The 21058-nt window shown below is 42.0% G+C and overlaps 1 protein-coding gene across 1 annotated transcript; it reads right to left on the reverse strand.

The window, feature by feature from the left end:
* Positions 1-11163: 11163 nt before the first annotated feature.
* LOC127481658 (sulfotransferase 6B1-like) lies at positions 11164-18684 on the reverse strand. Its single transcript, XM_051811180.1, has 7 exons — positions 18395-18684; positions 17044-17183; positions 16512-16601; positions 13690-13816; positions 13172-13266; positions 12592-12748; positions 11164-11511 (listed from the first exon to the last, which is right to left on the reverse strand). The coding sequence occupies exons 1-7, from the start codon at positions 18594-18596 to the stop codon at positions 11381-11383; spliced, it is 942 nt and encodes a 313-aa protein (XP_051667140.1). The 5' UTR covers positions 18597-18684; the 3' UTR covers positions 11164-11380.
* Between the last annotated feature and the right edge of the window lie 2374 nt (positions 18685-21058).

A 21058-nucleotide genomic window follows, 5' to 3' on the forward strand; every position in this document is an offset into this window, starting at 1 on the left:
CAGCACAATTCAATTCCTTGCCAAATATTGTTCAGTGATATCCAGGGAGATCTACATTCTGGGGTACATTTTCTTGCCCATGGCATAGTGATGCTATAGCAGCATGTATTTTCTGTGTCTAGGACAAGGAGCAAGCCATCCTCTCAGAATACGCTGCCTCTAAGGTCCTCAGGCGCCCTGTTAGCTAGAGGTGTGGGCATGCACAACAAGAAGACTTTCAGAGACTGTACAGATTAAATGCCCCTAAAGTAGAATGAAGCACAAACAAACTGTAAAATCTGACAATGCACACACATCTGGATATACCCTATGTGTTTTCAAGGATGATTTACTGGGATGGTTTTGCAGTGGTGCAAAAACTGTGCATTTCAAAAGAAAAGTCTTGAAGTAATATGTTCCAGCTGATTCTTCGGCTGAGTTTACTTGTCTGACAGTCTTTTTGCTCCACATTTGTGTATATGTATATCACACAGATTAAACTGTGACTCCTCATGCAGCTGGAAGCCATTGTTGACCATCTACTGAAGCCCGAAGGATGTTTCACCTGCTTCTTTCTTCCTTCCAAACTAGCAGAAAACTGGGCAAGAACATTTCTAATGGTAAGCTGAAAATATCTTGGTGAAAGAGTGAGTCTATGCTGATAGAGGAAGGTCCATACTGCCCAAAAAGTTGAAAATAAGCACATGAATGATAAGATTTACTCTAAGCGATAAGATTTACACTTATCTCTCTTTCTTGGAGATAAGTGGCATTAAAAGGCACACAGGAAGATGGGAAAAAAATGTATTAGGGGGTGTAACCTTTACAGCTAGAAACACTTTGGACTTCTGGACTCCTGACAACAAAATTCCTAATGATCTGCCTTCTCATACATGTGGAGCCTGACTGCTTTCCCTTTCATCCCAGTAGTTTAAACCCACTCACTTCAGAATCAATCATTTCTAGTGGTATGATGATATCGTGAGCCCAGTGCTGGTACTGGGCACAGCTGGACAGAATTCATTTCCATCTTCATCTGCATCTGCAGGATGTCAAGTAGAAACATAGTTGCTGTAGTGCCAGTGGAGGCCAGAAGTTGATTCGATGCTTCTGAATTCAGACTCACTCTTTGCGACTCAATGGGATTTACTGCTTTACAGTAACTATAGAGAGGGCTTAAGATGCTGCCCCAAGTGCATGTTACTCAAACAATCTTTAAATGAGATGAAACTTCAACTCCTGTGTAGAACTGCCCAGCTCTTCTCAGCATGCCAGACAAGCAGCAGCTGAAAAATTGTACTCAGACACAACTTTGTGGAAAACATAGGCTGGCTTTCATAACTGGCCTTTGAATTAAGTTTCTGTGGGAAGTCTGTAAACTTAAGCTCAGGGAAGAAAATGGGAATTTCTTTTTTTTCCCCTTGAATATTTTTGCAGAGAAAACCGAAATTATGCTGTGCTATATTAACCAACACATAAAGCACTGTTTCATATGCCATTAGCTTTCAAATGGTTTTCCCATAGTGCCTTAGCCTTCTGCCAATGTTTCCCTTCAGGCCACCAGAAGACCCTACTTCCCAGGTTGGCACATTTCTCCTCAGCCCAATGCCAAGGACTTTGAGCCAGGTTGCAATTACTAGAAGAGCTGTTGTGAGCCTTTCAGCCTCCAAGTAATTCCGAGGTGAAGAAAGCATTTTAAAAGTGACAGGCTAAATATACAATTTTAACAAAATAAAGATTGTTCTTCTGGGCTTGTGTAGGCAGACCAGAATTAGCAAGCATTTTATTGTACTGAATACTGTTCTGGAGAATCAACACTACATGCTTTGCAAAAGGTTTGTAAAAATTGTTAGCGTTTTCAGCTGTTTCCATCTGGAGAGGTCCAGATGGAGACTCATAAAGAGCACTCATATTTCAAAAGTGCTGAGTATAAGGGAAAGATGAGATCTAACTGTGAAGTTCAAATGAGCTGTATATGATTTCAAGAAGCCCCAGGGCTCAGAGCCTGTTAAGACAGAAGAGTTCTGGGGCACATCTTGAAGAAGAGTTTGGATGTTTAGAGACCTTTAAGACAAAAATGGAGTTGTATCACCTCTGGGGTTAGGCAGCACCTGAGCTGTGGTTTACAGGATGAAAAATATTACATTTGTGTACTTTAATTCTTGCTTAGACTCCATTCAAGATATTAAATACTTCCTCTGATCCAATTAGGCACATACAGAATCACAGAATATACTGAGTTGGAAGAGACCCACAAGGATCATTGAGTCCAGCCCTTAGCCCTGCATAGGACCATCCCCAACAGTCACACCATGTGCCTGAGCTTCATCTAAAAGCAAACATAGCATTCATGGAGTAAATGGAATTTTTCAACAGGATATAAAAATCCAAGTGATTTTTCTTTTAGTTCACAGAAACTTTATGTCATATTTACCAGCAGACAAAATGGTAAGATTCCAGCTTGCTCCACCAAGGTCAAATAGAGCAGGTCACTTGTGCTTAGCCTTGGTGGGGAAAACCTAGAATTAATATCACTAGGAATCTGCAGTAACGGATCTGTATTGCTCAGCTGACTTTTTATTTTTAAATATGGCCTATTTTTCCATAACATAACCCTTAAATAGATTGCTCTTAAATAAGTGATACAGAAATTGTTGTAATTTTGGATGAGACTTCCTCAGAGACCAAAACAGTCTCAGGGAAGAGTGGGTACCTCCATGAGGCAATACCCCAACACTGATGTCTAACAATAGAGTAATGAACTTTCTGCTGCAAGCGTTTCCCTCTTTCCATTGGGGAGATACATAAATAAGTAGCATAGATATCTAACTTTTAAGTAGCTGAACCTAGGTAACCTCAATGGTACTTGGTATAATTTTGTAAATGAATACACATATTTTTCTGTGTAACATGAGTTAATAAGCACAATTGTGAGATATATTAGTACTAAGAAATAGAACAGATTTTTTTACAGCTGCCTACAAAGAATTGTCAGCTCACCTTTTCTGAAAAAAAATATTCCCAAATGCTTTTGGGTTTCTGAGGGTTCCTCTTTTATAGCTTTGAAACTGGTCTTCTTTGCAGCTGCTTCAATCTCCACTAGTCAAGGAAACCCAGGGAATTTAGCTACTCTTCTGATTCCCAGCATTTTATTCTGATGCAGAATTTATACAGAATTATATTTTAGCTCTACCTTTGGCAGAGTTTCAGCAGCATTACTGTAGGCTTCACAGTTTTCCCTGGGCTTGCTGTGCACGGGTTTTGGGTCCCAGCTCCACTGAGGAAATCTAAGAGGCAGAAGAGAGAGGGAAGCAGTGGGCAGATGTTTCCCCTCATGCAAGGCTATATTGTCCATACAAAATGATGCAAGTGGGAAACACTGTACTACTACTAACTTCCAGGAAACTGGTAGACTCATTGAACCAGCTTATGACTCCATCCCAAAAACAATGAGTTTTCTGGGATGATATAGGGTATGAGCCAAAAGCACACTTCCCAGGGAACTGACCCCAGTGGATGGGGAGATACTGAACTAAGGAAGCAGGCTATCTGATGGCAGGGTAGCATCCCCTATATGTCTATCTATTTCAGACTTCTTGAAGAAACACTTAGAAGACATTTTTCATCTGGAGTAAGACCAATAGGAAAGGACACATGCAAGCAGTAGCTAAGCACTTTTGCCAAATGTATAATATTTCATGCTAGTGCAATGCAGTTTTCAACTCCATGTATAGGATATGTATTTTATAGTTAACTCTTCAATTCAGTCCTGTAATTTAAATTCCATGACAACATAATGGAACTTTAAAAAAAAAACGCTATACTGGGCAAAATTTCTGTCCAAAGTATCTTTATGTATCTTTATGATGATGTTATCGGGTCTGATTTTAAGAGCTATTCCATGCTATCACCATCTACTGATACCCATGGAAAATAAATGCTCTGTAATTTTTAAAATGAGGTCACTGGCTGTATTCATACATGGCCAACATATTCCAGATAATTTAGGAATAAAAGTGAACCTCTAAGTGTTCTTCTGATTCGGTCAAAAGACTGGGGATTTACATCTGTGTGTAGGTATGCATACTTTGGATGCCAAGAATCATCAGAGAGGGCACTGGACATATGGCTTGTAATATAAAGTGCTTTTGTTTGTAAAGCCTAACTTCTTTATTACATTTTTGTTGGCAAAATTCCTCTTTTTCCAAAGGATTTCATTAGAATTATGTCATATCCAAACCTAATTTTTAGTGTTTCAAAATGCATTTCAATGTATATGGTAAGAGCTCCTGCCAAAATGTTTTCCAAGAAGAAAAAGGTTTTTTGACTGAATAGAAATTTTATGCAAAGTTTTCCACTTTTTTTCCCCAAAATTTGTTATTTCAAGTTATTTCAAGTTTCAATAAAAGCCAGCATAAATATACATGTATATTGCATAAATATACATTCTTTTAATGTTACTTGCAGGAACAGCAATTTGCTGACTATTTCTGTTTTGCAGCATCAGTGAACTCATCTTAATGGATCATTATGACCCTGCTGTACATGATTTTAGTAATAGTCTGACTAAAAGTTGAAATATGCTTTACTTCAAATAATTAACCCCACTACATTTGATTCCTCGCAGCTTATTGACTTTAGATATTCATCACTGAAATGCCTGTTTCACTCAGTTGCACAGTGAAATCAAATCCATGGCCACTGTAGAAGAGAAAAAAGTATTAAGCAACAGTTAAAGCTTCTCCTTCTCCTTCTCCTTCTCCTTCTCCTTCTCCTTCTCCTTCTCCTTCTCCTTCTCCTTCTCCTTCTCCTTCTCCTTCTCCTTCTCCTTCTCCTTCTCCTTCTTCTCCTTCTCCTTCTCCTTCTTCTTCTCCTTCTCCTTCTCCTTCTCCTTCTCCTTCTCCTTCTCCTTCTCCTTCTCCTTCTTCTTCTCCTTCTCCAGCAGAAGGATACTCAGGAGGTGCTTTATTAGATTTCAATTCAGGAAGAACCTTCCAAAAGAATACTTCAAATATTTTAGCATGTATGTCTGTGAAATAATTATCATCATCTATGCCTCTAAGAACATTTTCTCTTAGAACCTTCCATCTCTGTATATTTGAATGTAGTGTGAGTTTTTTCCTGGTAACAGTCTTTCTCACTGTCATGTTACACCTTATTCCTCTCCAAAAAATTGCCACTCAAGAATTTTACTGCTCCATTTTATGCAGGATACAGTACTCAACATGTCTTGTCTTTGGAATTTTTACAAATAGTAACAACAAAGCCTCAAAGATAGGTAATTGATATTTCATTACAAGCAATGAAAATGAATGAATGAAACTGTCCATACCACAAACCAGTCTTAGCTTGTGAAAATTTTTCTTATGAACCCAAGACTTTAATAAACTTTTACTGAATCATACATAACTAACATTTTTTATGGGGTTGGTTTGTTTGTTTTTGTTTCTATTAATATAAGCAAATGTCCAGGCAATTACGCCAGTCTGATTGCTGTGATGTTGTGCTTTGCACAGGTTGTAAACAGTTACACGTCTGCAAAAAATAAGTCCTACTCATCAACTGTCCAACAAGAAGTCTGAGGACTATATCCAACCTGTTTCAGTCCATCCTTTCCTTTTCCCTTGGATCCCAGGCAGAGCAGTTCTCTGATAAATGAACATTGCTCAGGCAGCCCAGAGTTGCTTCTTATCAGCCATCAGAATGTTGGATAGAGGTAGTGAGGCACAGAGGAATCACTGAAGAGGGTACAGTGGCCTCCTTCCACAATTCCCTTCATCAGGTTCCAGCTGCAGCAGCCAACATGCACTGCATTAGTGGGAGTGAAGAAGCCAAATGCACAAAACTAGCCCCTGTCATTAAACACTGGCTCAGTCACTTGCTAGGAGAGGTTCGCTGCAGAACCTTATCACATCTCTGCCTTTGGAACCTTAGAAATTATACATGAAGTGTTTGCATACTTTTCTGTTGGAAAGACATAAATAACACCATGTCAAAAAACAGAGTTTCTGCCAAACACAAGGTCAAGTCCTAATTTTTTGTTAATTGCCAAAAAAAACTAGGCTCACTTTAGCTACAACTATTTTTACCTGTACACACTAATAATCAGAATATCTTTCTAGACAATGGAAAGTACCCCTCCCACGAAGTACCTTCTCACGTAAGGATGTGAAGTACTCATCCTAGCAGCACAAGTAAAAGTAGACGTAAAAATGGTTTTATCTTTGATGTTCTGGATGTGAAAAAAACTTAATTATGCAACTCAGCGGCCAGAAAAAATATGTTAAATACTCAGAAAATATATATTTTTAACATTTTTTTAAATTGTCAATGCTGTTTTGAAAAATAATTAATGTACACCTTTGCTAGTAAGCTGTTTCTTGACAGTAAAGATACAAATTCTATATTTTTCAATTATTGAATATGTTTCTTGCTAAAAAAACAAAGGGAATGCAATAAACATGAAATGATCACCACTGGATTTTAGGTCCAAAGTTCCTCTTAGAGAAACAAGTCCAGTTTCCCTTCTAGCCAAAATACTATGACTTCCAGCATATCTACAACCACTGCTGCCCCTGTCCAGGCATGAGGGAGAGGGAGGTTGTATGTCAGTGCATGCATAGAGTGCTGTGTCTACCCTGTTCCCTTTCAGTGGCCAGCCAGGGGGTTGCCTGTTTGCCTTGCTGTGCCTGCCCTGCTCTGTGTGAAGGAGAACCCTGAGCTGGGAAAGTCTTCTGAATTTTCTGGAGCATGGGGGCATGACCGCATAGGGAGGAAGCCTGCGACGAGGGCAGATATTAGGAGATGCCTGAAAGAAGCAGAAAATGACAGATCCAAGTCTCTGAAGCAATAGAAAAATTTCTTTCTTAGTGACTCAGAGGCACCAAGGGTGAGGTTGTGCAAGACATCTGGGACAATCTGACAGCTTGCTGCCACTGAAAGTGTGTATTTTGTGCTGCTTCAAAAAGCTGGGGGCATCAGACAAACACAAGAGCTCATGCAAAAGAAAGAGCAGACAACTGCAGTCAGAAGAGGGAAGTAAGCCTAGCCTTTGGAGCAGCCATGAGCTCAAATTTTTCAGGAATATTCAGCCTGTGTGGGGCCTGATGCAACCCAAAATGCCACAAAATATTGCTAGACTAAGACAAAGAACTGTGAGTAGAAAGGTCTGTTATATTATTATGTTCTCACTCAGTTGAAACTAAGTTTCTGTATCTTAAATATTGATTGCCCTAGTTTAGCTAAAGGTCAATGTAGTCTTTAGAAGTTTATAGCCCTCTAGGCGATTATGGTGTGTACGCTGTAAAGAAACAGTCTAGTTAGGCTTACCTCTAAGCTATGGACAACTCAAGATCCTTTCACAGTTAGTTTAAAGATATCCTAGTCTGGATTATTTGGGATGAAAAAGGCCAGGGAGCAGCTCCCCAAGGAAATTTGAGGGAACATTTGTCTTTTGCAGAGATGAGTGAAGGTAACAATAACCTATGGTGCCTAAAGAGAATGTGTGTCCCTAATCCTTATAAACATCAATTATCACTTCACATTCAGAAATGTATAATTACCACTCTAAAGCCTACATACAGACTCAGAAAAGACACACAGGAAATTGAAAACTAATCTGTATGAAAATGCTATAAATAACTAGCTTCAGATTAAAGCAAAAAGTTTTCCCCTTAGCCTTGGTTTGAAAAGGTACAAATGGGGCAGGACATGAGGTTGATATCAATCTTCTGGAAGATAATTTTTTCCTTCTCTTTAATGGGATTGGAAGCAAATACAAAATAAACATTTTAATAGAAACAGATAGTTCCATGAACTATAAATGAAACTAAAAAAAAAAGCAAGGAAAAATATTAAGAATTGTGTGTCTTAGGAAGGGACTTTTATTATAGTCAAGGTTTCCAGTATGTACACCCAGAAGGACAAATAGGCTGAGAGTTCAGAAGAAGGAAATCCTTTAAGTAGAGTCGGGTAACATCAGCTGAGAAACTAGAAGATCTCACAAATTAGAAAAGACTGATTACTATATGCCTAGAAACAAATAGATAGTAGCCTGGAATGACAACTTAGTTAAAAAAAAGTATAATTTATCAATTTCTGAAAAGAAAATATTTTAAAAATTGGAGGAATCAGTTAAAAGTGACAGTCTTCACAGGCTAGATAATTTAAGTCCCATCCAAAGCTTTTACTGCTCTTCAGAGGTATTTCTGTGCAAACATTATCTCCTAATAACCAAAACCAGTTTTGGCCTTTTAACAATCAGGAGAGTCTGAGCTCATCTCTCCAAGTCATATTGCAACAATTTCTGTGAAAAACATTGTTTTAGAAGCCAGAAGTCCTTTCCCTCTGTTGAGCTAAAAGTTAGGCTGCATCTCTCTAAGCTTAGTCATCATTCACCATCACATCATCTAATTAAGCAAGTTGAATGCTGGCCATGTTACATTTAAAATGAGTCACATAAAGCATTTTCTAACACAGTTCTTTTAAGATTGGTTGAAACTTTGAGATGTTACAACTCAGAGATCAAATTATCTTTAAAACACTTTTGATATTTACATAAGACCTCACAATTTTATACCTTTCCTGTGTGAGAAAAAAAATTTCAAGTTGAGCATTAAGTGGATGTAATGCAGATCAAATATAAACTCCTCTTTTTTATTTTTTCTTCAAATGACCTGTTATGTTTTTTCTCTAAGTGACTGGGAGAAAACATAAAGGTAACCAGTAATCCCAATTGCTGGGATTGAAAGTCATCGAAAGGGAGAGGAAAAGGGTCCAAGATTCTGGGTGGCAGGTGTGCCTGTACCTCCAGCCAGCACCTAGGAAAGACCTACATCCTGCAAGAGGAAGTCTATGGAAACACAAGTCCTTCTACTCTCCTTCATGGAACAACTCCTGATCCTGTGCCTTCGCAGCAGTCTGAAGTCACCATTAACCTGTCATGGCCATTATTGCTCTGTCATGCGCAGTTACACACTTCTGGACTGCAGCAGTGGACACTTCCTCAAGCAAGAAAGATTTATTTTAGGAAAGCTGGTGAGAATCACATCATCACTCCTGGTTTAAAAGCATTTCAGAGTTTCCAAAGTTTCTGGGCTGACAAGGCCCCTCAGGCTGCAAAATGTCTTTGCAGGGAAAAAACCCAATAGATCTTGAGATGTCCCCTTCTCATTTTAGTAAAAGCCTTTTGAATATGTCAGGGATGGTTTCCCATTTTTTGTCAGTCTTGTTCCTTTGTTCGACTCCTTGTCCAACTCCTTGTAGACATTGAGATTTCACACTGCTTTCTGTTATCTAGATAGCTTTTGATATCACCATGTAGTAAATAGAAAAGGACCTGTATGTAGAGGATTGGTTAGAAATGCGAGGACATATGAACATGGCTAAGGCTATGGATGAGCTGCTAAAGTATAAGACTACTGCTAAAGTATAAGCAGTTTCCCTAGGCCCATGAGAAAGTTAGAGATAGCAGGGCCGTGAGAAAGCGGCAGTGTCCTTGGGTATCCTAAATTGAGCTGAGAAACAGGAGCTAGGCATTACCAAAACAAAGGCACTTAATGAGCCACCTGTGTAAACAGTGGAAAGCAGTTAAGATGATATCACCACCTAACCCAGTACCAATAAGGAGCCTAATTTCTGTAATATTCATGAACCTATTATAGAGTGTATATTAAGCTACTATCAATCTACAATAAACGAAGTTCCTGGATTCTCATATTGAGGTGTCTAGAGCTTTCCGTCGCGACGTTACCTGTACTAGGTATTAGGTCAAAATGTTATTAATTCCAAAATTATGGGTCATGGTGGCTTGTGTCTTTTTATCCACAGAAGCCCAGAATAAGATGAAATCCTTGTCTTCTGGAAATGAAAACCTACAAACCCAGAATCGTCAAGTTCAAACAAACATACCTCTCCAAGCAAAGCAATTTCACATGGGCAGCTCTTGCACAGACATTTAGAAAATCTGACTGGGAAGCAGGTTGTGAGTGGCCCATCAAAGATGAATCTACAGCACTTCTCATTATTCCTGCCAGGGAGGCATGAGGCAGAGCCCAGCACTTAGTGCCCATCCCATCCTCCAGCCGGGTGCAGGGCAGCTGGGAGCACCAGGGCAACAAGCCTCAGCCGCAGGCATCGAACACTTTCCTGGGAAAAAGTGATGGGCTGAGGATAGGCTGGCATGTGGGTCTGTGGATGGGTTCAGCTTGGCAGGGCTGGTGGCCAGACAGCACAGACTGTGAGGAGCTGAAGTCTGATTCTGCTGAGGCATCACTGGAGCAGGGGATGACAGCCCCAGGGGCTGATATGGGATCCTGGGTCATGGGCATGGCGGGGGCAGTCCTGAGGACCACTTGGACAGGGACTCAACAATTTTCCAATTTTTTTAATTATATTTTTGGTTGCTGATTGCTCTGTTTTTAATCTTAGTTCAGTGTAAGTGTCCGACAGATAGATCTGTCTGGGAATATATCAGAGAAATCCCTCTTCCAAGGAACTGAATTCCCTTTGCCAGACAGACATTTCCTTAGTTTTTCTGGTTTCCCAAAAGAATGGTTGTGACAAGAGGTCATGCAGCAAGTTTTGCATGTATGTAAGCAAGGACACTGACATAAGCAAGGAGGGTGTGGAAAACATAACTATGTAGTATAAATGTATTTATTGTTGAATAAAGCCACTTCACGCTAATTTAGTTACAGGATCATCAAGGGGCTTCTTTCCCCTGATCCTCTCATTTGAATGTCATGGTCCTTCCTACTTGCCACTTACTTTCCCAGAGAGGCCAATGGGAGCAAAACACTTCAGAAAACATATAGCTGTTCGTTGCTTAAGAGTTCATGACTGTAAGAGCTCAAGAAGTCCCACCCTTCATCAATGTGTGAAGCCAAAGTGCCAAAGGCTTTTCTGACCTGTCAACACCATGGTAGCCACGTCAGATCTAAAACCAGATTATCATGTTCTCCCTGTACACAGACATTTGTGGGTTTAGATCCACACCATATATCCATGTAAAGTCCACTGTGTGTCAGAAGGAGAGACTCTGTGTTGGTCTCTCTGCCTCACCACTGAGCACTGCAGGGGCCTTATTAACCATTTCAGGCCATGGAGTAGACACAGGGAGGCCACTAGACTGGTGCTATGATGTTTGTGCACCATATCCCTCCTGGAAGAACACCAGGCATTCACTCGAGGTATACACACATTTTATTTGGTTACATCAAGCAAATCACATGCCCTAGACCCAGGACCCACCTAAGAATTACCACCCAAATTCTTGGAGATACCAGATAGTCCTTAAAGGGGTTTTTCTGTTCTCTCATGGGAAGGAAAAATGGGGACTATCCACGTTTGGAGAAACATCTTTGGAACATGACTTGCTGTCATGCTACTCATCTGCTTATTTTCAGGCCTTGCAGTACACATCATATTTTATTTTTGCTGCCATCTTTGTTCCTCCTAGGGTATCTTCAAATTTCCGATACATTTCTTCATTCTGAGCCTTAGAGAAGAGATCTTTCCAGCTTCCAACAACCCCTGTGTAAAACAAGTACAAACAACTGAAGGAAGATGCTCCTGGGAGAAAATAATACCTCAGCAACGGGACAGAGTCATTGCCTACACAAGGCAGGATTTGATTTATTCCCCTGAGAAGTCTGATTGCCTGGGAGAAGCAAGGTAGCAAAGATCAGAATGAAAGGCTATAGCCAGACCACAGGGAGCACTGCTAATGGGCTGCCTGCATGCCAACCCTCCCCCTCCAGAGGGGCTTCCATGGTGGCTTCATGAATCTTTTACACAGGAGAGAGGAGAATCTGCTTTTGTCACAAGGGAAAGCTCATTCATGAATGGCTTCCTCTGAAGAGGGAAGTTTCATGTGGTAGGTGGTAGAGAGGAGAGTGGCTAAATCCCTCTTCCTCCAAGGAGGGGTGAAGGAAAGGGATTAAAGCAAGCCCATACCCAGAGTATTCAGAAACCAGAGCCTCCTCATGCCACGAGGAGCAGGTGGGCTGCCAGAGCTCCGGCGCTGGCCCTAGGTCTGCGAGGGATCATCTCTGGGGTCACCACTGACACATCCATTGAGAGGAGACATTAAGCTTTCACTGAATAGGTAACAATAAGATGCCTATGAGGCCAGCAGAGCAGTGAGCAATGCATTCCCTTGAGGTTCAAGAGACTCTTGTCCCATTAGCACAAGTCTTCCTGAAGAGGACTTCTATGAAGTGACATGTGCAGCCTTATCACCTGACCAACAGGCAAAGGCCACACCACAACCCCTCTGCACAGAGTAACTATAGAGCCCAGGCAGACTTGGTGCATAGTTGTTGGCATAACCTCACCAGCGTTGGCCTGCACCTTCTCACCTCACTTGCCTAACTAACTGGGCTACACAAAAAAAGAGCAACATGGAAACAATGATTGAGAACACTAAGCCTGGCACTCTGACAAATTTCTCACAAACAGCCCCCAAATCCCATCACTGGCAGAAACCTGTACAGGTGCTACAGGAGAGAATTTACACAGTCCAGTGAGTTCATGGCTAAGTGAGGAAACATATTCAAAACTCCTTCTAGAGTTATACTTCAGAAGGTAGATTCTCCATTTGCAGAGACTTACCCTTCCTGAAGAGTACATCCCCAAACTTTCCGTGGGTTTCACTGGATTTCTCTTTCATAGCTTTGAAACTGGTCTTCTTGGCAATTCTCGAAAAATCTTCCTCACAGAGGGAGAATCCACAGAAGGCAGCAATCTTTTTCATCCCCTGTACCGGGTCCTGCCCAAAGGCACATAGCACAGAGTTGAAAACAAAAGATTTGACAGTGTGGCTGTGGCATGAAGCCAGAATCCAGTGGGAAGTGCAGCAGAGGAGGCTGTCTCCCACATATGTTACCAAGGAATTCTAAGAGCTCTTACAGAGAGGAAATCCACATATACTGCCCTCAGCTTCAAGGCTTTTTCTTCTTTCCTCAAAGCAGGTGTGCCTCTCGTAGATATGACTCCTTTCACAAACAGGCAAGAATATCCTCCTTCTAACCCACATAGGCCTCCCCCAAACATAAAAGAGTAGCTCAGAAAGGTACACCCTTCCAAATGGGCTGACAGGCTTGACTCAAGAGTTTCTACTTCCCCACACACATATATACCAGAAGGGTTGCATAGTACACTCATCAAGGAAGAGTTGGATGAAATATCACACCTCTTTGAGTTCCTCGTAGCTTATTGTCATGATCCTCTCATTGTCGATGTATTTGTTCCATTCCACTAGGTGGTCAAAGTAGGATCCCCAGGCCACTGCAGAGAAAGAAGAGGTATAGCTGAGTAGAGTACTCCCCAAAACAGGCCCTAAATCAAATCAGTCAGTCAAGACAGCTCTCTAAGCATGACACTGGGATGGTGAAGTAGTGACCAGCTCAACATGTCTGTTCTTTCTCCTAAGGTCAGTGCAGAATGCCCCACCTATGACCATTTGGTAGTACCAAACCACAAGCTCTGCTGTGGGAATGGAAAAGTTAAGTTCAAACTTTTTCATGATCTCTGTTCTGAGTTGAAGGCAAAACTGATTCTCTGGTACTCCCTGTTTCTGCTATAATATGGGCCTGTCTGTCTGCTCTGGGAGTGCCTTGGCAAGGTATGTTAGAGTAGGATTCCCATGCACAGGTCTCTGTGTATGTCCCTCATGTAAGGAGGAATGCCAGAGGATGCAGGGCAAAGTACATTTCCCATTCATGAAGTCTTGAAAGTATTCATCCCAGGAGGCAAAGGATGGCAGCAGTGGCAGGTTGTTGTAGAAGTGGTAATAGGAGACTGCTGTGTCCTTGGGGTTCCGAACTAACACAAGGATCTAGAGGAAGAAAACACATAATGTGGTTATGATTTGATGGCTGACCAAAACACCATCTTCTCAACACATCATATAGAGTCATAGTATCACAGAATCATTTAGGTTGGAAAAGACCTCTAAGATCATTGAGTCCAACCATTAAGCACTGCCAAGTTCACCACTAAACGATGTCCCTAAGCACTTTTTACATACCTCCAGGGATGGTGACTCAAGAACTTCCCTGGTAGCCAGTTCCAATGCTCAACAACCTTCCATGAATAAATTTTTTCTAATATCCAATCTAATCCTCCCCTGGTGCAACTTGAGACCATTTCCTTTTGTCCTGTCACTTGTTACTTGTGAGAAGAGACTAACCCACACCTGGCTGCAACCTCCTTTCAGGCAGTTGTAGAGAGCAATAAGGTCTCCCCTGACGCTCCTTTTCTCCAGGCTAAACAAACCCAGCTCCCTCAGCTGCTCCTCATAAGACTTGTGCTCCAGACCCTTAACCAGCTCTGTTGCCTTCTTTGGACACACTCCAGCACCTCAATATCCTTCTTATAGGATAGTGAGAGGCCCAAAACTGAACACAGTATTCAAGGTGCAGCCTCACCAGTGCCAAATACAGAGGGATAATCACTTCTCTTGTCCTGTTGGCCACACTATTTCCGATAAAAGCCAGGATGCCATTTGCTCTCCTGGCCACCTGGGCACAATGCTGGCTCATGTTCAGCTGGCTGTCAGCAAGCACCCCCAGGTCCTTTTCCACCAGGCAGCTTTCCAGCCACTCTTCCCCAAGCCTGTAGTGCTTCATGGGGTTGTTACGGGGTAGGACCCAGTACTTAGCATAATGAACCCCATAAAATTGGCTTCTGCCCATTATTTGTCCAAATCCCTCTACGGAGACTACCAGTAAAACAACACTCCCACCCAAACTGATGTTGTCTGCAAATTTACTTGCCCACTAGACTATATAATACTGGTCTAATTTCATTTTCTTGAGAAGAAATCAGAGCTTTGGCAGGTTACTTGCCACTAATGTGAGCTTCAGGTTGAAAACGAAGCTTTTCAGTGACTCCCTTGAGACAGTTCTGACCTAGTTCCACTCCAGAAAAATGAGCTCATGGGTTACTGAACAAGAGAGCCACAAGTAGGCTGTAGAAGTTCCCTAGCTTCACTCTGCAACAACTCCCATTTAAGATTATCTTAGTCTCAGCCTGTGGTGGCTTTTCCACAAGTACCCTGGTCTTGGAAGCAAGTTAAAACAAAAAGAGTAACTCCTCATCTTGCTCAGTTGTCTGATACAAACCTGGAGGCACCTTTCTGAAGGAGATTTGAAGGGACAGTTAACCCAGAGACAAACCCACCAACAGCCCTCTTGAGCCAGTGTCATGGGTTTAACCTGTGGCTGGGTTTTAGGGGAGGGGGGGATAGGGTGGCTTCTGTTAGAAGCTACTAGAACCTTTCACCGTCCTATGAAAAGCCAATGGTAGTTAGTTCTGGGAGGGATTTCCTGCTGCTGGCCAAGGCTGAGCCAATGAGATGCACTTCTGTGATAATATATTTAAGAACGGGGGAGGAGAAGGTTCTTGGGCAGAAGTTCCATTGTGGGAGAATGAGTAGTCACCAAGGTCAGTGCAGCTGGAGGGGGAGGCCTTCCGCCCCCCTCCACCAGAAGCAGGGCAAAGACTTAGAGCTGAAGGCCCTGCAGCCCATAAAGAACCATTGGAGTGCAGAAAACCCTCCTGCAGCCTATGGAGGAATCCATGCTGGAGCAGGAAGATACATGAAGGAGGCTGTGACCCCCTGTGGGAGGCCCAAAATGGAGCAAAGTCCTGCTGAAGATCTGTGACCCGTGGAGAGGGAAGCCCACGCTAGAGCAGTTTTTTCTGGGTAGGACTTGTGACCCCATGGGAGACCCACATCGGTACAGCTCAACCCATGAAGGACTGCGCCCCCTTGGGGAAGTAGTCCATGGGGCAACAGATTGAAAAGAACTGTTGCCCGAGGGGTGGATGGACTCACACTGGAGAGGTTGATCAAGGACTGTCTCCCATGGGAAGGACCCCATGGGACAGGGGAAGGACTCAGAGCTTTAGCCCCCCCCATAGTCCGTGGTGAAGACCATGGTGGAGCAGGCTGATCCCTGCAGCCCACGGAAGGGTGACCCACAGGTGCAGCAGACTTGGAAGACTTGTTGCCCTATGGGTAGACTTCTCTTCCTGCACTGATGCAGGGGGAGGAGGGAGAACATGGAAGGAAGCAGGGGTGGTTGGAAAGTGTGTTTAAGACTGTTTTATTTCTTACTCTTTAGCTCTTATTCTGTTAGTAAAAAATTTAAGTTTTATCCTCACTCTGAGTTTGTTTTGCCTGTTAACACTGCCTTCTCTCAATCCTTATCTGTACTCATGAAATTCCTTTGTTGTTTTTTTCTTCCCCTCTCCTTGTCCAGCTGCAGGGGGAGGAGGGAGGGTAGTGGAGTGGTTTTAATAGGTCCCTGGCATCTGGCCAGGGTCAAGCCATAATAGTCAGCAAAGATGCTGCTGGGAGAGGATGTTTTTTCACAACCTTAGCTCACAGAGCTGTCCCTTCAACCTTGGAAATCTACCTGTGTATTGACCAGCCCAGGTGAAAAAGCAGAAAACCCATCTCACACAGAGGGAAGTTAATTTGAGGTGAAAAAGCTTTTGCAGTGTGCTGCAAAGAGAAGACTCACCTTGGCCTTGTTTTGGAAAATGGATGGAGGCAAGAGTTGAGGTGTCAGATGGGTTACTATAATTCTTCTGGAAGGCAGTTTCTTCATCCTCTTTAAAGAAAGTAGGGAGAAAGGTGACAAGACAGAAGTAGCTTATTCAGTGATGTGCCTTTTCAGGAACTGTGGGTCCAAAGAATAAGGATCTTATCCCTTGGAAAACTCACAGGAATGCATGCACTGGTGGTGTAGGCTTCTGCCAGCCTCTGCCACCAAACATCATTTCACATGAGACAGGCCTGAGGACAGGACACCCAAAAGAAAGGTCTTGCTGATCAAATCCACTGGTTCCAGGGCAGGAGCACCCTGTGGCTTCTCAGCCCTGTGTGCCCTCTGAATGCCTTTGTATTGAGACACCAAGGGCAATAGCACACGCTACTTGTGTAGAACATAGCTGTTGTTAAGGCTCTAGGCTCTTCATTACCTGTGAGATCAGCAATTCTCTTTCAGCTATTACTACTTGTGAGTAGTGCCAATATTTTCATTTCCTGCTTACCTCATATATTCCAGGATCTCCAAATTCTAGACGCTGAAAAATCTCTACCTCCTTTTCAGCATTTATTCTCTCTTTTCTTTCCTCTTCTGTATATTTGGCATCTGCCAACTCCTGCACCATTTGTTCAAGCCAGTTGGTTCCTGAAAGGATAAGGACACCAGAAGTGCATTCATTCAACTGCACTTTTCCATGTAAACCTGGCTGATAGGATATATTGTCAATCTTGTTCCATGTGAACCAGTTTTGTTCTATATTGTACTTTAGCCTTTCAACAAGTATGTGTGCTGGTTTTGCTGCAATGGAATTAATTTTCCCCATAGTAGCTGGTATGGGGCTATGTTTTGGATTTGTGCTGAAAACAGTGTTGATAACACAGAGACATTTTTGTTACGCCAGGCAATGCTTACACAGCACCAAGGCCTTCTCACAATGAGCCACAAGAGAGTAGATTGAAGATGCACAAGAAATTAAAAGAGGACACAGCTGGGACAGCTGACCCCAACTGACCTAAAGAATATTCCCCAAAGGGGAATGTTGAGAGTCATGGCACTTGTCTTACCAAGTCACCGTCACATGTTATGGAGCCCTGGAGATGGCTGAACATCTGTCTGCCACTAAGAAATAATTTCTTATTTTGCTTTGCTTGCACACACGGCTCTTGTTTGACCTGCTAAACTGTCTGTATTTCAATTCATGACTTTGCTCACTTTTACCACTCTGTTTCTCTCCCCCATCCCGCCAGGACTGAATTAGTGAGTGGCCCCTGTGCGGCTGAGTTGCCAGCTGAGGTTAAGTCACGACACTGGGCAATAATAAACAAGGGTATAACAAAAGACAACAGGGACAGAGCTGTCAAGCAGATACTGTGAAGTGCCACCCTGCTTGCTTCAGAAACACATCCCATCCCTCAGTAGAAGCAGAAGCACACCTCCATTGCTCTTATAATGAAGACAGTGCCTTTATCACAACAAGGATGTATGAATGCATTGATGTAAAAACAAACAAACAAAATCCCAACCCCCCACTCCCCCCCAAAAAAACACTGTCATAGGAAAGCACTGTAAAAGATTTCAGCGGGTGGTGAATCTCCACCCTCAAATGTTTCAAAACTCTTCTGGACAAGGCTTTGAACAACCAAACCTAACTTTGAAGGTTAGCTCTTTCCCTGGTTTTGAACAGGAGGTTGTATTATTTGACCTCCAGATATGCCTTACAACTTCAATCCATGATCCTATGAACTCTGATGTTACCATAAGCTTTTCTCGGGAATTACTACTGTGCTAAATGATGGCTCAAACTTCTAGATTGCAGCACTTTGTATTTGACTACTGATCAGAAAAACAAGGCTCACCTGATTTAGGATAGCCTACTAGAATCACATCATCGCTCCTGGCTTCAAAGGATTTCAGAGCTTCCAAAGTCTCTGGGCTACAAACTGAAGCAGGGAATAAAATATCTCTGTAGGAAAACAGCATGTCTTCTGGGGCAATCTTTTCACCCTCTGAAAAATATTTGTCCATTAATTCAATGTTTCTTTCAGTATTTCTGGTCATGTTTGTATCCTTCTGTAACTCTTCCAAAACAAATACAGACTGTCTTTCCACAATGCAGGAAAGCTTTATGCAATGTTAGCAGATCAGACCGGGTGTTCACTCAGGGTTGAAGGTACAAGTCACTGATTAACTCTGTACTCTGTTAACCCCTTTGTACATTACAGGACTGGAGACTGACAATGGAGGCATAGGGTCTTTGCTGCAGCCGATATTAGGAAGAGGATATATTGGGGCAACAACTAATAACATTCAAAATGTTAAATGAAACAAAAGCAAGACCTATAAAAGGTATTCCCTGAAATATCTCTAATTGTTGAGCACTGCAATGCAATTTGCAAACTGGACAAGTGGCATGTAGTGTACATGTGGACAGTGAATCTCAACCTGGCTTATTGACTACGTTGGTGGATACACATCCACCATGGCTTCCTTACAGATGGTGGCTCTGTCCTGAAGCCAGTCCCTGTAACATCATCACTTCAGGCAGCATCTACAGAGCTAAGGACAAGTACCATTTAAGCCAGAATTCTCATCATGAAATACTCACATTTGAGACTTTTACATCACCAGATCCTACAGGAGGGTCACTTTCATGTGAAGATCAATACTTAGGTTCTGCATTAATGTGAATCAAATTCTACCTGTATTACTTCAGTTCCATTTCTCTCTTCTAACATCCATAATTTAATCTTTGGGTGAAATTGTTCTTTATGTGGCTGTTATTTGTATTCTAGCTGATACCTTTTTAGAAGATAAATAGTATTGAGGTGCAAAAATAGATATCTCCACAGATCATCCAAACAGACAGACAATATAGAAAGGCTTAATTGCCCTGTAGAGGGCCTTTCACTCTTCTTTTCATGCCCCTGAATATAGTATGAGTCCTGTTCACTATCCATATATTGAACCCTTGCATCACATACTTGTCTCTTTCATCATAAATGGCTGTTAGACACTCACTTAGGAAATCTAAACACAAGTTTAATTAAGCATGAGGAGGTGTAAAATCAAAAGCATAACTGTAAGACTTGGAAGATCGATAAAAGTTACTTACAAACAATAATGTAAAATTTTTTTTCTCTCAAAATGCAGAACCATCAAAATGGACCATTTTATTGGAAATATTTTCTTTAGCAGTGCTATTTTACTCATAAAAGTTTGAGACTGTTCATACATTATATTCTCTGCCAGCTTTCTTTTTGTTATTGTTTTCAGTTTTCTGTCCATGTGTTTACTCTGAGTTGCAAAGGAAAATTTCCTTCCCCTTGCCAATACTAAGGAGCATCAAGAAATTAAAACTTTTTTTCTCCTGTCTTTGGAGCCAGCCACCTGAATCCTGAGGGAACCAGATAAGACCTTGACATGAAATTTAACAACTTGTCACCTGAGCTACTGGGGACAAAGGTGCCTCCAGGTCCTTTAACCCTTAGACTCTGATCTCTGCTTATGAGCAGGGTGCTCAATGCTGTCACAGCCACCTGTCAGTCTGCTCAGGAGCTGCAGAGGTGAGGGCTCAGAGCAGCCCTGTCTCTCTGGAGAGACTAGGGCTAACCAGGTGCCCTGAGGATGCCGGCAGTCCCAGTCCCAGCGCTGTCCAACAGCCAGTGTCTCAGGGTAAACAGGTGACTGACTCATATGGCACAGCTCATATGGTCACCAGGCAAAACTCTGAGTTGTTCAGTTACCTACAGGAAAATCTGCCTTGGATAGAAATGCTGATATCAGAAGCATTTGCAGTACAACATAAAGAGAAAATTCACCTTAGCCAAAGATTTACCTTAGTCTTGTTTTGAAAAATGGATTGGGGAAAAGACATGAAGTAGGAGATGGGTTAATAGAATTTTTCTGGTTCGTTCATCTTCTTAAAGCAAACAGCAAAGAATACAATGTAAGCATCCCCTTCAGTGGAAATATATAATTTCAGGAATCATAAGTAACAAAAAAGACTAGACCAAAAAGAAAGATAATTTTTTTTTTATTTTGAAGACTGGTAAGGATCTAGCAGTAATAACGTTTGAAAGCCACTCCTATTGTGTTAGACAGTTACATCTTAACCTGAAAAGAGATTCCCAAATTTTTCTGAATTGATTCTCACACTCACTGACTTCACCTCTGCTGACGTTTCACTCTCTCATAATGTTAGTCATCCATCAAGTTTCCTTGCCTACATTAATTTTCTAACATGGCAGCTTGCCTTCTTTATCCTCTTCTCTCCCACCTCCTTACTCCACTAAATGCAAGGGCCCACAGTGTATCTTCAACAGGGCAAAAGCATGTGAGGTGTTACTGCTTGAATAGCTCGGTCCTTCAGAGTGAGACTGTAAGGGCACAAAGAGACTAAACCCAAGCCTTGGGATGACACAGGAGAGGATAAACTGCAGAAACAGGTCATGGTCTGGTTTTCTGTCAGATCAGTGAGGACATGTCTATGTTTTATTTTAGTTTAGGTGTTTTCCAACTAA

This window comes from Manacus candei, unplaced genomic scaffold (genome assembly GCF_025592945.1).
Source record: "Manacus candei isolate 608988 ecotype Guabito, Panama unplaced genomic scaffold, ASM2559294v1 h1tg000081l, whole genome shotgun sequence".
Taxonomy (NCBI): domain Eukaryota; kingdom Metazoa; phylum Chordata; class Aves; order Passeriformes; family Pipridae; genus Manacus; species Manacus candei.

Coding starts and splice junctions, on each gene's coding strand:
- LOC127481658 (XM_051811180.1), bottom strand. CDS start 18,596: ATGACCAGAAATACTGAAAGAAACATTGAATTAATGGACAAATATTTT. Junction 17,184..18,394: donor AGTAGGCTATCCTAAATCAG/GTGAGCCTTGTT, acceptor TTATCCTTTCAG/GAACCAACTGGCTTGAACAA. Junction 13,817..16,511: donor TTTTCCAAAACAAGGCCAAG/GTGAGTCTTCTC, acceptor TTCTTCCTCTAG/ATCCTTGTGTTAGTTCGGAA.